The sequence below is a fragment of the Megalobrama amblycephala genome, linkage group LG7 (assembly GCF_018812025.1).
Source record: "Megalobrama amblycephala isolate DHTTF-2021 linkage group LG7, ASM1881202v1, whole genome shotgun sequence".
Lineage (NCBI taxonomy): Eukaryota > Metazoa > Chordata > Actinopteri > Cypriniformes > Xenocyprididae > Megalobrama > Megalobrama amblycephala.
Genome location: NC_063050.1, coordinates 26,130,359 through 26,146,507, shown reverse-complemented (window position 1 = coordinate 26,146,507; position 16,149 = coordinate 26,130,359). Strand labels below are relative to the sequence as shown.

At 38.7% G+C, this 16,149-nt stretch overlaps 1 protein-coding gene across 1 annotated transcript in view; it reads right to left on the bottom strand.

Annotated features, from left to right (window-relative positions):
- Positions 1-16,149, bottom strand: part of tenm3 (teneurin transmembrane protein 3) — a 294,739-nt gene that overhangs the window by 85,289 nt on the left and 193,301 nt on the right. Inside the window, 2 exon segments of the mRNA XM_048196721.1 lie at positions 4,256-4,378; positions 15,222-15,460. Coding sequence (XP_048052678.1) covers positions 4,256-4,378; positions 15,222-15,460 — 362 coding nt within the window.

Sequence of the window (16,149 nt, the reverse complement as noted above, 5' to 3'; positions counted from 1 at the left end):
ACATCACTGCAAGCATGGACACTTCCATCACCTCAAGAACAAACACATTACTGTAAGGAGCATCATCATAATGGCCTTCAAACAAATGGCCATCCATCTTCACAGCATGAGTGTGTGTCCCTCTGAGAGCGTGTGAGTGCTTGAATTAGTACTTAAGTGAGGGAGACCTTGTGGGAATACACCTGCCTGCATGTGGGTGGGAGAAAACGATACTGCCTATTTCTGTGAGGTTATTTATTTCTTATTGTATGTGTTATTTAGCACATGCTTTTATTCATAAGCTTTATATAACACTGTTAACAAACTAAAAGCTATCTCTTGCATTTTAAAGGGCGTCATGGACTGCTTTTTTAAAATTATTTTATGTTTCCTGAGGTGCACTTATGATTTTTCCATAAAAATTGTCATAATTTAGAATAAAAGGCCATTTTCGACCCTGATTTTAAGCTCTGTGATTTGAACGCTCTGTTTGAAGGGGCGTGTCTGCTGTGAGATTTCAATGTAAACGCCCACTGCTATGACTGGCTAACATTTTTGCAGATGAAATAAGTATTACATGTGGAACTCTCTCGAACATTTTTACTACGTTTTTTACTATTACAGCTGTTGAGATTAACTAATCATGAAAAGTGTTGATTACAGCATTATATTTAGATCTACTACTGTCATCTAGCCGATGCGTATGAATGCAGTGATCTTATCATTGCAACTCAATTTCTGCACTCTCACGAATGCTTTCATCATAACTAACAGTACAAACACAATGTAAATAAGAGATTCACAGTGCAGTGTAGACAGCGTGATTGATTATAATGGGAGTTTTGGCGAGAGTCCAGAAATCAGTTGCTGATAAAATCACGCTGTGTGATTGACAGTACAAGATTAAAAGTACAGTGTAAAAAATAAATCTGTAAAATATTAGAAAAAGTACTGGCAGCTCATTACCCTGATATTATCCAGTAATTTTACCTACATTTCCACTAACCCTCAAACACAACGCAATTAAGTGCAAAATTCTAATTACAGGTAAAACACCTGTAAAAAATAAATACAGAAAATTTTGTTAAATTAATACAGTACATTGTGCCTTATTTTTAAGATTTTTTTTTAGAGTGTAGTACAAAATATTTAACATTTTTATGCAAACTTGTTTATTGTTCTGAATTCAAAGGGAAACTATCACATGGAGTTTGAACCTACAGAATGTGTTACAACCATGTGACTTGCCTTGTGAATTTTAGAGTGGGTACAGATTTACTAAAACTTAAGAAACTCTGGCAGGTATGTATTAGTGAATGCACTTCCCTTTGTGTGATGCACGTACTATCAGTGGCTACATTCACACAGTCAATGTTTGGGACAGACAGCCATATTTACTCACACCATTTTATCACAACAGGTGTTCAGGAAATGCTACAGCTTACAGGAGAGAATTGAATACTGTCTTTATGAATGTAAAACAGAAGTCAACCCCCTATTCATTTGTCATGCTGGTAACCATAATGACAGAAAATATCAAAGACGGAAACTTCCATAACACCGGCATGTCTTAACACAATTGACACGGTGTTATTTAATAAACAAGTCAAGGTGTGAGTTCATCTGTGAAATCCTAATTAACTGACAGCAGCTTTCAATTTTTAACCCATTGCAGAACACAGACTAGACCACAAAACTGATAAAAGAAAGAAGGAAAGAAAGAAAGAAAGAAGGAAAGAAAGAAAAAACAACATGCATGAGACACACAGCACTGTATAACATGAAACACATGAAAAGCATATTATATAAAAGCATACTATATTGCCAAAGGTTTTGTGACGCCTGCTTTTATGTGCACATGAACTTTAATGACATCCCATTCTTAATCCGTAGGGTTTAATATGGAGTTGGCCCACCCTTTGCAGCTATAACAGCTTCAACTCTTTTGGGAAGGCTTTCCACAAGGTTTAGGAGTGTGTGTTTATGGGAATTTTTTTCTTCTAGAAGCATAATGTTGGACGAGAAGGCCTGGCTTGCAGTCTCCGCTCTAATTCATCCCAAAGGTGTTCTATCGGGTTGAGGTCAGGACTCTGTGCAGGCCAGTCAAGTTCCTCCACACCAAACTCGCACATCCATGTCTTTATGGACCTTGCTTTGTGCACTGGTGCGCAGTCATGTTGGAACAAGAACTGTTCCCCAAACTGTTACCACAAAGTTGGGAGCATGAGATTGTCCAAAATGTCTTGGTATGCTGAAGCATTAAGAGGTCCTTTCACTGAAAGTAAGGGTCCAAGCCCAACCCCTGAAAAACAACCCCACACCATAATCCCCCCCTCCACCAAACTTTACACTTGGCACAATGCAGTCAGACAAGTACCTTTTTCCTGGCAACTGCCAAACCAAGACTTGTCCATCGGATTCCCAGACAGAGAAGCGTGATTCGTCACTCCAGAGAACACGTCTCCACTGCTCTAGAGTCCAGTGATGCCGTGCTTTACACCACTGCATCCGACGCTTTGCATTGCACTTGGTGATGTAAGGCTTGGATGCAGCTGCTCGGCCATGGAAACCCATTCCATGAAGCTCTCTACACACTGTTCTTTAGCTAATCTGAAGGCCACACAAAGTTTGGAGGTCTGTAGCTATTGACTCTGCAGGAAGTTGGCGACTTCTGCGCACTGTGCGCCTCCTGTGCTGACCCAGCTTTGTGATTTTACGTGGCCTACCACTTTGTGACTGAGTTGCTGTTGTTCCCAATTGCTTCCACTTTGTTATGATACCACTAACAGTTGACCGTGGAATATTTAGTAGTGAGGAAATTTCACAAATGGACTTATTGCACAGGTGGCAACCTATCACGGTACCACGCTTGAATTCACTGAGCTCCTGAGAGCGACCCATTCTTTCACAAATGTTTGTAGAAGCAGTCTGCATGCCTAGGTGCTTCATTTTATACACCTGTGGAAGTGATTGGAACACCTGAATTCAATGATTTGGAGGGGTGTCCCAATATACTTTTGGCAATACAGTGTGTGTGTGTGTGTGTGTGTGTGTGTATGTATATGTATATATATATATATATATATATATATATATATATATATATATATATATATATATTATATTTTTTTTTTTTTTTTTTTTTAAGTGACTCATGTATTATTGTATTATTCTTTCTTTTCTTTTCTTTTCTTTTCTTTTCTTTTCTTTTCTTTTCTTTTCTTTTCTTTTTAAGTTTTGATCTTGTAATTTTGAATTAATGTCAGACTTCCTTTAATTAACGTATGCAGGTCTTCCCAAGACAAAAAAAATTTAAATAAATAAAATAAAAAAATGGTAAGGAATTCACTTTTTGCAGTCATACTAATTAGTAGTTAAATTGGGTTAGCAGCACTGGTTTCCTGAACTCACTCCTAAAATACATATTTAAATGCTGTAAATTTAAGTCAGTTGGTGGTTACATTTGTTAGTAGGTTTGTGTAGAAGCTAATATTGGGGACAGAGTGAATCCTACTTTTGAAAGCACAGAGAGAGAGAGAGATAAAGAAAGAGAGATTCTGGGTAAAATGCCAGGACATCTCACAATCCACACTACTTGAATTCATGGTCTGAAAGGCTCAGACAATTTTAAGAACCCATTTATTGTGCATTCTGCACACACAGACCCCTCTCATATTCTCCCATTAAAACACTGTCTTCTTTGAACTCAATAATTTACCCTAAATGCGTTTTTTGGCTCATCATCCTGATTCCCAGACTGTTACTGGACGTGTCTGCAACCACTGTGACAGCCGACACATCAAAGCAGCCGCCCTGATACTGTAAGACTAGAGTCTAAATGCTGAGGAATGTAAGCCTTTTGCTCTGGCACACACCGAGAGGTTCATACTTATCCCAGATCACTAAAACGTACATCCGAGTGCCAGTAAAGATGGCACGGTGCAAAGAAAATGGTTTTGGAGTGTGTGATTTCCATTTGTGTGGGAGTGTTTGTGGCTTTTTGGGGGGGATTGGTGGAAGTGTGTGGGGGTGTTTGTTTAGCTCGAGTTATGTTTATTTAAGGGAGTGTGGGTCTTCATGGCGGAGGGTCCTAGAGGTGTAGTTGTGTAGGAGTGAGTCTGTTTGGTAATTTTCTCTAGCCTATTACTGAGTGTGTTCTCCAGCCTGTTTACTAAATGCAAATGTGTTTTGTGCTAGAGAAGGGGCTTGAACAGATTGTGCCTGTATCATATTATCCATCTGTACGTGAGTGGGTACGTGTGTGTTTGACCCTTACTGTTCTCAGTAGACAGGGCAGTAACTGCGTTGGTTGCCGTGGCATCAGATTTGACCTGGCCATTCTCAAAAGCATAGCCCTCAGTCTCCTGAAGCTGCCAATTCAATCCAAAGAGATGCATAGCTGTGGAGAGAGAGAGACACAAGAGAGAGAAATTATCACTTAAGAATAAAGGAAAAGGATGCAAAGAAAGAGTTGAGAGAGTGAAAACGGTAATATAATCAGTATAAAACAAAATTTGCCTGATTAGATTTTTTTTGTGGATGGTCTGCAGGGCCAGTTGCTATGAGGTTACTAGGGTATGTTGATGTGATTTTCTATGGGGTTTCTAGATGGTTATATACTGGCCCAAATCACCTTCACCCCCAAGTTTCTCAGACTTTATAGTTCCGGGATACGACTTGGGACCCTTTTTCATTGTCTATGGAATCTTTACTGTCCATCAGGATAATTGTAGGTTTGAACATCTTTCCTTATTAAGTCATATGATTTGCAGCACAATATAAAATGCTAAAGATTAATACTTAAAGTATCAGCAACAGTAATAGTGATACTTGCCTGTGTATACACCACTTATAATAGAGAGAGAGAAAGAAAATAGTTTTGCTTAAAATCATCACAGAATCAAAATGGACAATTCATATTTTTCTTATAATGCAGTTAAAGGAACTCTCTAAGTATCACTGTCGTTTCGAGCTCAGGTTTTAAAGTTAAAATAGCTCTAAAATGGAATATTTGCCTCAGCTGATGAATTTAGTATTAGTGACTGCAAAGAGTGTGCGGCTGCGCTGGAGTAATGTGTTTAGACAGCTGCTTTCGCTGTCTCATTTCACTTGTTCCTGAAATGTCTGAATGTTCTCAACAAACCGGTCTATGATTTGGCCCGTGATCAGCTGGGGAGAATGCCGAGGAGGGAAGGGTTCGGTAAATGTGGATTCAAGGTTTTCGAAAATCACACTGGCCCTGTATACCTCTGACACAAGAATCAGTTCAGGTGTGGCTGGAAACACAAACTGGCTATAGTTCAAGGTGGGTTTGCCAAACGTTCTCCCACAGATTCCGCAACAGTTCCCCTGTGGGTAGCACGACCTGGGTGAATCAGCACCCATTTGAGCATGCTTTGTTTCCCTGGTGATGCCTCTAAAGCACATGCCTGGAAAGGTCATACAGGATAGTATACAATCTGTAGGATGCTGTAGGAACTGAGCCATCATGAGGCCTAATCCTTATATGGGGAACTGCTTGGCTGTAAACTGAGAGGAAGTTCAATGAAATGTCAAGGGGTTGACAAAAATACTGCTCAAACATAGTAGTAATGGAGCATTGGGTAGGTTATTCATTTTGCAGACATTGAGAAAAATACTGCAGCGATTTGTGGAAGCTTTCTCCAGTTCAATCTTAACCCTACATACAGTAGGATCAAATCCCAGAACCTTATAAGGGATTCTTCACTCAAAAATGAAGATATTGTCATGGAAAAAAGCACTTATTTGTCAAAATCTGTGCATTTAGTTTCATTTTCATGGACTTTTAGTTTGTTACTCGTCAGTCACATTTCCCTTTATTCTATTTCCCCAACACTATCTGTTACCATGGACATTCATTTTCGATCACACCTGTTTGTACTCTGTTCATCGTTAGCCTGTGTATTTAAAGCATTTTGGCCATGATTTGGTTGTCTGAGACAAATTTTGAGAATCCTAAAAGATTCCTACAATCCTAGACAAAAATCGGTAGTCTTTGATCGCTAGTTTGACACGTTCACCGACAGCAGATTAATGACGATCAAATTTTACCTCCGGCGAAATTATGGCAATGTCAGAAGATTTGGCGCACAGTCCTGCAGTGTGACTTTTCCTACGACAAACGTCAAATTGTCTTCGTTTTTCAAGATAAGCCATGATCAAAATTAAAGCTAGAGATTTCTTTGTTAGCCACCATTTCAGTCTCGCGTGTAATGCAGCTCACTGTCACCGAATGTGTGTGGATTTTCAAGTTTTCAAGCGTGTATCTGTTTTTAACGTGTCTTGACTGTGGGACAGCTGAGATTCCACAGTGTGACATGAGTATCATGTTCGTACAGTCTGGCAAGCAACAATTGTAAAGGACTATTATAAATTGCACAGCTTAAGTTCCTCTTTAGTTTTCTGTCATTGTCTGGTATTGTTTGTGTGTCTGTCGTGTTGCCTTTCTATCTTGGATTATCCTCTTTGCTTTGTTTATTAAACTGAACTTTGATCATTTATTATCTATGTTAATTTTCCTTTGACCTAAACGTTACAATATTAACAAAGCTGTTTAAGATCTTTTTGTTAAAAAACCCCCAAAACAAAACAGATATTTTAGCTGTCAACCACTCAGTCTCATTCACAGATTTGTCTATGCATGAATGATATTTGATAGGATATTCAGAAGCCAAGATTATGTGACTTAATTTCGGTCTGTTTCTAACACGCAGTACAGCTGCAGGAGACTTAGAATATAACGAGTATGATATAAAATACTTTTATGATACTCATTTTGTTCTAATTGGAGCTGAACTGCCTGTCTGTGTATGCATTCATTTTATGGCAAAAAGAAGTGTAAAAATTCCTCAAAATGTTTTCAGTGTTCAGCAGAAAAATGTAAGTCATGCAAGTTTGACACAACATAAGTGTGAATACATATAGTTTCATGTTTGGCTAAACAATTCCTTTAACTATTACGCTATTTACAGCCTTAATCTAGTGGTAATTGTAATGTCCCTGTGATTTGTGATATCATTAGTTGGTTTTGTCTTGCGTTAGTATGAGAATCTCAAAGGAGATACTGTATATGGGTCTCTGTACGTATGTGTGTGTGGTACCTGTGCTGAGGTGCGCTGCTCTGAGGGGACAGGCTGATCCTCTCTCTGAGTAACAGCAGTGTTAGCTGCAGACGTTGGCTCTAATAAAGGTAATTTAGACCTGCCAACAACCCCCACTGGGTCTCTTCATGCCCCCAGAGCACACACACAACCTCCCCACATAAATCATACTCCTTCTCTCTGTGCTGGTGTATTTGTGTCTGTTTACTTGGGTGCGTAAAGTTTCTTTTTTTTTTTTTTTTTGCTAGTATTCCCGATACTGTATATGTAGATACAGCTCTCCAGCTTTTCAAAACATTACACAACAAAAATTCTCCAACGACATGGCACGGTAATGAGAAAGATAAAACATAGAGAGAGTATAGAAGAGTTGAGGTGCGACACAGTTCCATTAAAGTATTTGAGCAGTAATTGGCTTATGAAATTCCTTAAGCTCATTCTCCAAACTGTCTTTATATCTTTCTATCTGGTTCTCTCTCACTCTTTCTCTCTCATTAAATTAGATACCCGCTGGGTCGGCCCATTCACGGAGCAGCCGATGCCCAGCACTCTGACCTGAGCCGAAGCAGGGGGTTATGGGAGAGTGGGTGGTATTGACTTCTCCGGCAGAAAGACGGCCACCCCCTGCTGATCAGATCGAGCCGCTCGCACACACTTTTGAGCAGGGTGCTCCATTAACTTTCCGCATCATAAACGAGGAATGAGTGTGGATGCGCAAAGTCTCTCGCCTCCGTGCCGGATTCTTGTTGTTAATGAAACTGTTTCTTGATGGTCAACTGGATTCACTTGTTGCAATGTCTGGAATTGAAACTAGCGTGGATGAATAAATAACCATAAAGAGAGGGATAGAGGATGGGCACGCACAGATTTAAGAGCCGTGGGGTGTTCGGGAATGAACATGCATGTGTATGGAACACATCCAGGCTATTAGAATACAAATGTGCCAAGTGCAAAATAAAAAACCGTCTAGTTCTCTCAGCTGACAAAGAATGTAAATTGGCTGTTAGGCTTTTTTCCTTGTCTCCTTTCCCTCGGTTGTCTCGCGAGTGCTAAAACAGCTAAAGGTGGGTGAGATCATGGGAGGTGGATCGCTTTTTTGATGAGCCCTGGGAACAGCGAAAGATGAATGATAGAGCAGGCTTTAGAGAAAGACCAATTCTACATGGTTGTGAGAGGAATGAAAGAGGGCAATGGAGGGAAGCATAATGGCTGATCAGTTTGAAGGTGGGCTGAATTAACAGCCTCAGGTGTTTGCAGAATGAATATATGAATGATTAAGAGAAAGTGGAAGAAGAGTTTTCACCAGGGCAGAGTTCACACTCAGAGCAGTAAGAATTACAGTTCAGCTAAATTCAATGCAACTTATACAAGCCAGGATTGGCGGTTATGTAACCAGTGGGACTCGCAATGCTATCAAGGACCCAGTGATGCTTCGTATTAAAATACAGCTCTATATTTCTCACTATATGTCACTTATGATCATTAGGAAGAGGATGGGGAAAAAAACGGCTTTCTGTGACTCAACGAGAAACTATTTTAAGATATTAGTGGGAGAAAAACAAAAGCAAGCAACACCAAGAAAACTGATAAAAAAAAGGAAAAGCGACAGCCGTGAACCGTTGCTTCAACTGTGAGAGATACACACCAATAAATAAAAAAGACTTTCTGCAGCAATAAATCAAGGGCAAAACCAAATGTCCTGCCATTCCTCAGGGTGTTGTGTTGTGAGTACAGCCGCTGACAGCCTGTCCCCTGAGCATTTCCAAATCACCCACACAAATTACCTCAACTCTCACCGTCCTTATTTACAATCATCAGCCACTTTTTGCAAAGCACCAAAAGAACATTTTTGTATGCCCATTTATGGGAAAAAAAAAAAAAAATGTATAATGTGTTTTTAGATATTTCATCAGTGTCAATCAAAACTTGCTTTTTCAAATTCAGGGTGAACAAGATGGGCAACAGATTTTTGCTTTTAAATGACAGACTATTAATAACTAAAATCATTCAGTGAAAAGTGGGTAGACAAAGCAGGTCTCCAACCTGTGAAAATAAGAGTGCGCTGTGGAAAGACTGTGAGTTAGTATTTTCTCCAGAGTGTCACTACTCATTCATGGAGACAGAGACCCAAATGAAAAACTCTGCCTGGCTCTGCCTAAATGTAAAATGCTTTTCATAGGTGTGAAAAGCTGTGAAGTATTTATGAATGGCTTCTCCATCTTTTAAAACACGACTGAGGAACTCTTGGCATGCCATGCTTCCTCTGGCTGGTGTTTAGTCCACTGGGGCCCTTTTATGAGTTTCTCCAGCTTTTGGTTTCAATGGTAAGAGAAATGTGGAGGGGCCATCAGCAATCTGTTCAGAGGATGCAACTTTTTCACCAAGGGCATCACTTTGTTTTAAAAAGGGAATGGTTGAGAAAGGGAGCATAGATGTGTTGGTTGTCATGCTTTGCTCATGAATTATTAATGGGGTTATGCACAAATAATTTACCATGAGCTTCTTTCCTGTTCTGTCAAGTAGTCTGTATATTACATGGCTTGACATGAACTTTTTTGCTCACCAGCCACTGTGGCAAGTGGTTTTCCAAATGAACTAGCCATTCAGCATTTTCACTGGCCATAAGTAAGAACTGCCATATAGATATTTTTAATATTATCTCATAATTTGGCAGCAGGTATATAAGGCTGCTGTCACTTTAAGACCTTATGCACGGATCCATTATACTGTTACACATGCGTTTTCTTTCTCAACTGTATCTTCACTTAAAACATAACTGACTATGTTCACGTGAATACTCGCCAAGACTAGCATTTTGACTTTATTTTGTGTGTGTTTGACTGTTTTAAGTGCAATAAGTGCAAAAAATAACTTAATTTAGTATTGAGAGGTGCACACTTTAGATGTGAGAACAAAATCTGTGTTAATGAGGAAAATTATGCGCAACACACACCGAAATTCAAGCCTTGTAACACAACAATATTCATCCGGACCAAATGAAACGAGTTAAGTGTGGTGAATCAACTTGCTGTCAGAGAGAAGAAAGAGCGAGAAAGCGCAGCTGGTACTGTGTATCTATTTGGCGGAAAATGAGCATTGGAAGCGTTTGAGATATTTCATTATCGATATTTTTGACAACACTATATTGAACTTAATCATTTCAGAAGCCTTTTTAAAATACTACAATTGAAAAATGCATATATTATACAAACCAAAGAGTGACTGCGTATTTGTGTGTGTGTGTGTTTAAAATAGCTTTAAAAACATACTAAGCAATGTTTAAATAAAAATGTAAAAAATGCAGAATGTTTTCTGTGATGGATAGGTTTAGGGGTAGGGGTAGAGTAGGGTGATAGAATGTACAATTTGTACAGTATAAAAACCATTAGGCCTATGGAATGTCCTCACTAAGATAGCAAAAAAATAAATAAAAAAAATCCTGTGTGTGTGTGTGTATATACTGTATAAGTGTGTATGTCTGGGTATAATCTTTTGTAATTGTCCCATGTGTGAAAAGATGGATCTATGAAATGAAACCTGCTGGACAAGCCTGCTCTGTATCTAAGTGTGACCACCATGCTAGCATGAAGACCTTTCATTATTGTGCTAAGTAAAAAAGTGAGTAAAAAACTCTCTTTCAAGAACCTCAAGGAGGAGTTAAGTGAGTAAAAAATGATTGGTCTCAGGCCCATTCAGTTAACCTATTGTTCTAGTGAGATTTTAGTGGTGGTTAGAGGAGCCCGTCGACATGTTTGAGGCATCTGGGTGAACCCTCATCTAGTATTAAAGCCATCTTTCGAGGATGTGGTATTGATCGAGCATTCATGAAAAATCTCTACGTGGCAATGTTAAACCTGTTGAACAAGGACAGAGGGAGAGAAATCTGATTTCCCCATCCTCTGTCTTTCCTGTTGTGTGGGTGTGGGCTTAGTGGAGATGGCTGGGGTCTGACACACCAGATGGGACTGACAGAGAAGAGGCTCTGGGTTTTCTTAGTAGCTGGAAGAGGTGCTGACGCATAGCGAGCGAGGCATTGTTTGCTGTGTGAAACCAAAGAGGAGGATATGTTCTCCATCTGCAATGTTGACAGTGTGAGACACCGTGAGACCAAGACGCTGCATATATTGAACTCGTTTTACTCAAGCTATAATGCATTCTTATGCATAATTAAAGACACATTCACCAGCAGAAGAACCACTACGTCACATCAGTTTTTACAGTGAAAGTTTCACTAATTGTTTACTTGATAAATGCTTAGATATGTTTCTTGTCATTTATGATTATTTTGGTTGTCATGCTTTATGAATCAAATATTACAGTTTTCTTTCTTTTTTTTAAATCAGAAAGTAGGATACTTTTCCACACCCTTTGCATAATCCCAACCAGACTGGACAAATTACAAGTACTAAATCAATTTAGTGTTGTAGCGTAATATTTAAGTAATAGATTTATTAGTTTAACCTTAACCATTCAGATGTTCAGGTCTATGTGGCCAAGCTGTCATTTTAAGAAGACTCTATGATCATATATTATGATTATAATTGTTTAACAAAATATGTCACAATGTAAATCCTCATTATTGTAAATACATATTGGAAGGAATAATCCAATTATGCTAAAAGCAGAAAGACAAGTGATTAATATCTCCATTATATATGTTTTTTTTTACATATTAATAGGAAAATAAAAAAAGTTATGCTCCAAAACTCGAAGCAGCGTAAAGCCGCAATACAACTTATTTTGTCATTGGCGCTGCTTTCAGTAAACTGTTGTGATGTGTGTTTCTGGTGGACGCTATTCAATTACTGTGCCTTGTAAGAAAATATCATTTTGATATTCTCCTGCGGAAACTGTGCCCTATGTTTACACACTCAGGTTTGTTTTTAGGATAACAGTTCATTTATCAGATGCAAGTAGTGCTGCTTAAGGATTGACAAACTCTTTAAGTAGGTCTAACTTATTATTAACCTAAACTTTATTAATTCTGCGAAAGTAATTTGGGAGGAACAGAAGTCATTTAGTAAATGGAAAGTCATTTGGTAAATCTATCGTCGAGTCCATTTGTGGAAACATCTTGAACAGGAAGAAAGAGTGTAGTAACAATGTTCCATTGTGTATTCCCATAACATCAGTCGTTTGAAATAACAGGTTTTGGAACGCAAATTCAGAGGGATAATGAGGTCTGATAATGAAAGCTGGAACGGGACAGGGAACAACCACAGATGAAAGAAAGCGAGAAGAAATCTGTTTTTGGGCTTGTTAATGTTTGTCCCCTACAGGGCACTGTCATGATTAGCTCTCCATATATTTCCATAATTTCTGTGATGCTCTTAAATGTCCTGCTGTGTGCATCTTCAGTAATGATCAGAGCTGCTGAGGGTTCTGGCCAGAGACACCCCGTTAGTTGTAAGCCAGACACGGTACAAACACTATCTTCATAATATCGCTGATAACAACTAACAGCTATGTCATTATGGCAAACAAGGTTGGGACTTCAAAAAAACAACATTTCTAAAAAGTCGCATGATGCATTTCTTCCTGCAAATTTTTTACTTAAATTTCTAGGCGTCCAAATAGGCCAAATAAAATGATGTTTTCTTACAAGGCCAGAGCGCAGCTAAGAACATAATTTTGAAGATACAGAATGCAAAAAGATAGTCATTATGGGCCAATTATTATGAGACCCTGGGTGAAAAACTTTGCAGTCGTGTCTTGCTCTCTTTCAGTCTCTCTAGAAGGCTGTGATCTCTGCTCTATTAGCAGCTGTATTGACAAAAGCAGCAGACCTGGCTGTGGAGTGTCAGTAAATAGCTCTCTGGAAGCTGCTGAACTGTCTCGAATACAGTGGAATAATTAACTCTGAAATGGATTTAGCTTTATTTCTCTAAAGAGCAAAATTAGCTTTTTGTTATTCAGCCACTCTGCTTGCTTATCACACAGAGAATCCAACTACTTTCTTTAAACCTGTTAAAAACAGCGCTAATGTTGCACAGGCTTTAATGCTGTACATCTTGTCAATCCCAGCAGCGAAAAATTGAACTACAAATGACTTCTCTCAACATGACACAAAAGCGGACAATAATGAAAGGCCACTGAGTGAACAAATACGCTCCCATTTGGATGTAATAGGGACTCAGTGATGTCCTCACATCCCTTTATGACTTTATGATAAAAGGGGGCGGCTGGATCTCTACAGAACTGAATAGGTTTGGAGCAATACTGCATTGAGAAAGGAAAAAGAGGACACTTCATTTCCTCTAATTGACTTTGGAGGCCAGTCTTTACATCATCAATACAAAAAATTGTTTAGAAGTGTGCCTGTCTGGGCGTGTGTTTCCTGTGTCTGATCACTAAGGAGGTGAAACCTCTCATGTTAATGTGACTAATTTTGTGCTTTTAGCACAGTTTAGATCAGATCATTTCGCACTTTCCACAAATATTAGTAAGTTGGTGTCATATTACTTTTTTTTAAAAAGCAATAAAGGTGTGAAACCAATGAATTTTGGACAGAGAACACTTATTTTCACATTATACTAATGTGATTTTATCACATCACAGCAGGCTACTGAGAATTAGAGGATGCAACAAAAAAAGGTTATAAAACAGGTTTAATTTTATATATGCAACAAATTGTATTTTTTCATTTGATTTTAGTGTGAAATATGTTTTGCATCAGAGGGTATTGTGTGTATTTGTACGTGCAGTGTGAAAGGAAAGCCTGTTTATCTCTCTCTTTCCTGGCTTTCTTTCTTTATGTACTTCTCTTCTCTCTTCAGTACAAAATGGCCAGGAGTAAAGAACACCTTCTCACATTATAGCAGAAGAGTGTCCCATGCCTGCTGCATCACTGTCTCGTGCAGTCCCACTGCGTCTTTGAGACAAACCAGCCCACCTCACACTGCATAACAGATCTCTACAGGCCATTCACAAATCTTCTCATCAACGTGGCATTTGTATGGAATGAGGAAACAACTGGCTCCATTCAGAGAGGAAGCTTAAACAAGGCTGTCTACATTTGGCTCACAGTACATGGTGAATACTGAATGAAAGCGAACTTAAATCCATGACGACGCGACAGGAAAATAACCAAATGTTTGTCTGTCGATGTGGCCATATTCTGCTACTATGGCAACATGGACAAATTGTGCAGGTGACTGAGTAATAGACAAATAAAATTAGCAGTGGTTTCCATGACAACGTAATTGACAAAGCAGTTGATTTTTAAGTAGTACTCCACAGCCATTACATTTTGTAAAATAACATTTCGCAGGCTTGCTAGAGGGGGTAACCTGAATGAAATTATCGCTACATAAAGTTGCTTAGAAATCAAGTGGCAAATTCTGAATATTGCCAGACAAAATGGTTCTGGGGGACAGAAGCTTTACTCATAAGTAGCTAAGTAGTGCAAAACTGTGGTTTTGACATCTGTTGCTTTAAACTGATTCTGATTGGCTGTCAATGTATTTATTATTCATCAGCTGGAAAAAATCTGTTATTCATCAGCTGTCTGCCTTTACCATTATACTTGTGCTGTGGACTTTGCAATTCTTTTACATTTAGAGAGCGATTTTTAGAACTATATGTTTATTATTGTTATAGTTATCGCCCTTGGTGTGAACAGGCAATAAATCATTATTAATAATGGAATAATATTATATGCAATTAAATAGAAATAATTATAATTAAATAATTAAGAAATAAGTTATTTATTTTAAATTAATATTTTAAAAAATATTATAAATTACAAATATAAAATAAAATTATACATATTATGTATTTCTAATGAAATAATTATTTCAGGTTTCAGGATCACCTTGGCAGGATGCATTCTAGTGTTCAAACTGAGTGAAACAGAACAGAAAGGAAAAGCTATTATTATATTTTATATATTCATTATAGTAAAGATGATTTTCACACCCTCTTCTTTGTTGTGTGCTTTCTATAGCCACACAATGTCACCTTTGCTATCTAAAAGCTAAATCAAACTGTTAGCAGGCTAATTAAAGCCCAGTGAAAATGAATTAAATGAATAAAACTAGTTGACTTAACTAGTCAACTAGTCAGTTATTGGAATAATCTATTTGACCCAATCATACTTCAAAGCATCAGGGTTTCACCTACCAATGCAGTAACAGAGCAGTACAGAGAGCAGCACGGAGACAGCCATGGCACTGAGGGCCGTGCACCTCCATGAGCAGTACTTAGAGGACTTCTTGAACTTGAAGGCGCTGCGGGAGAGTGTGTTGCGGGGCAGGGGCCGTGTAGGGGGCGAGTAGACCGCCCCCGTGGCCATGGTGTAGCCTGGCGTGGCCGTGCTGAACAGAGGAGTGGTGCCGGTGCCTGTCTTAAAGAGAAAGTGCCTGAAAGAGAGAGAGAGAGAGAGAGAGAAAGAGAAGCGCAATGAGCATTTACTCTCCTTTTAACAGACATTTGACACATTTAATAAGATTTTTTATTTCATTGAACAGCTTTAGGCAAAAAAGATTAATGCCAAGAATATGCCTGATACAGTTCATCAAATCAGATAACTTTTCATAGAAAGCTCAGTATATTAAGTCTAAATGAATAGTTATAGCAGCACAGATTGTTCACAAAGCGGGGTGCAGTACAGGAAGTGAGGCGTACAACCCTCGCAAAATGCCCTGCTCCTGTATGTCTCCCGCTAAGCTAGTGTCACCCTCTCCTGCTGATTGGCACTTAAAGTATGATTGGCTAACAGAAGCCCTTGGCATGTGGTAATTATGCTGGGCAGATATTACCAGCACATTTATTAAGCTGGCCCTTTCTGTTTGCTTGAACACCACAGTGAAAATCTGGCCTTCTTTCTTTTCAACCTTTACTGAACACATCTCAATCAAAGCCCTAGTGTTTGACTTTCCTTTAGCCTGCTGTGCTTCTTTGCCCAAATCAAAGTGGAAAAACGGGAAATATTGTGCGTGCGTGAGTGCATGTGTAAGTGGCACTTTCCACTATGAATCTGGAATCAGATGACTGGACTTGAAAGGTGGAGAAAAAGCTTTTTCTAATTAAAAATCACCAACGGTATTGT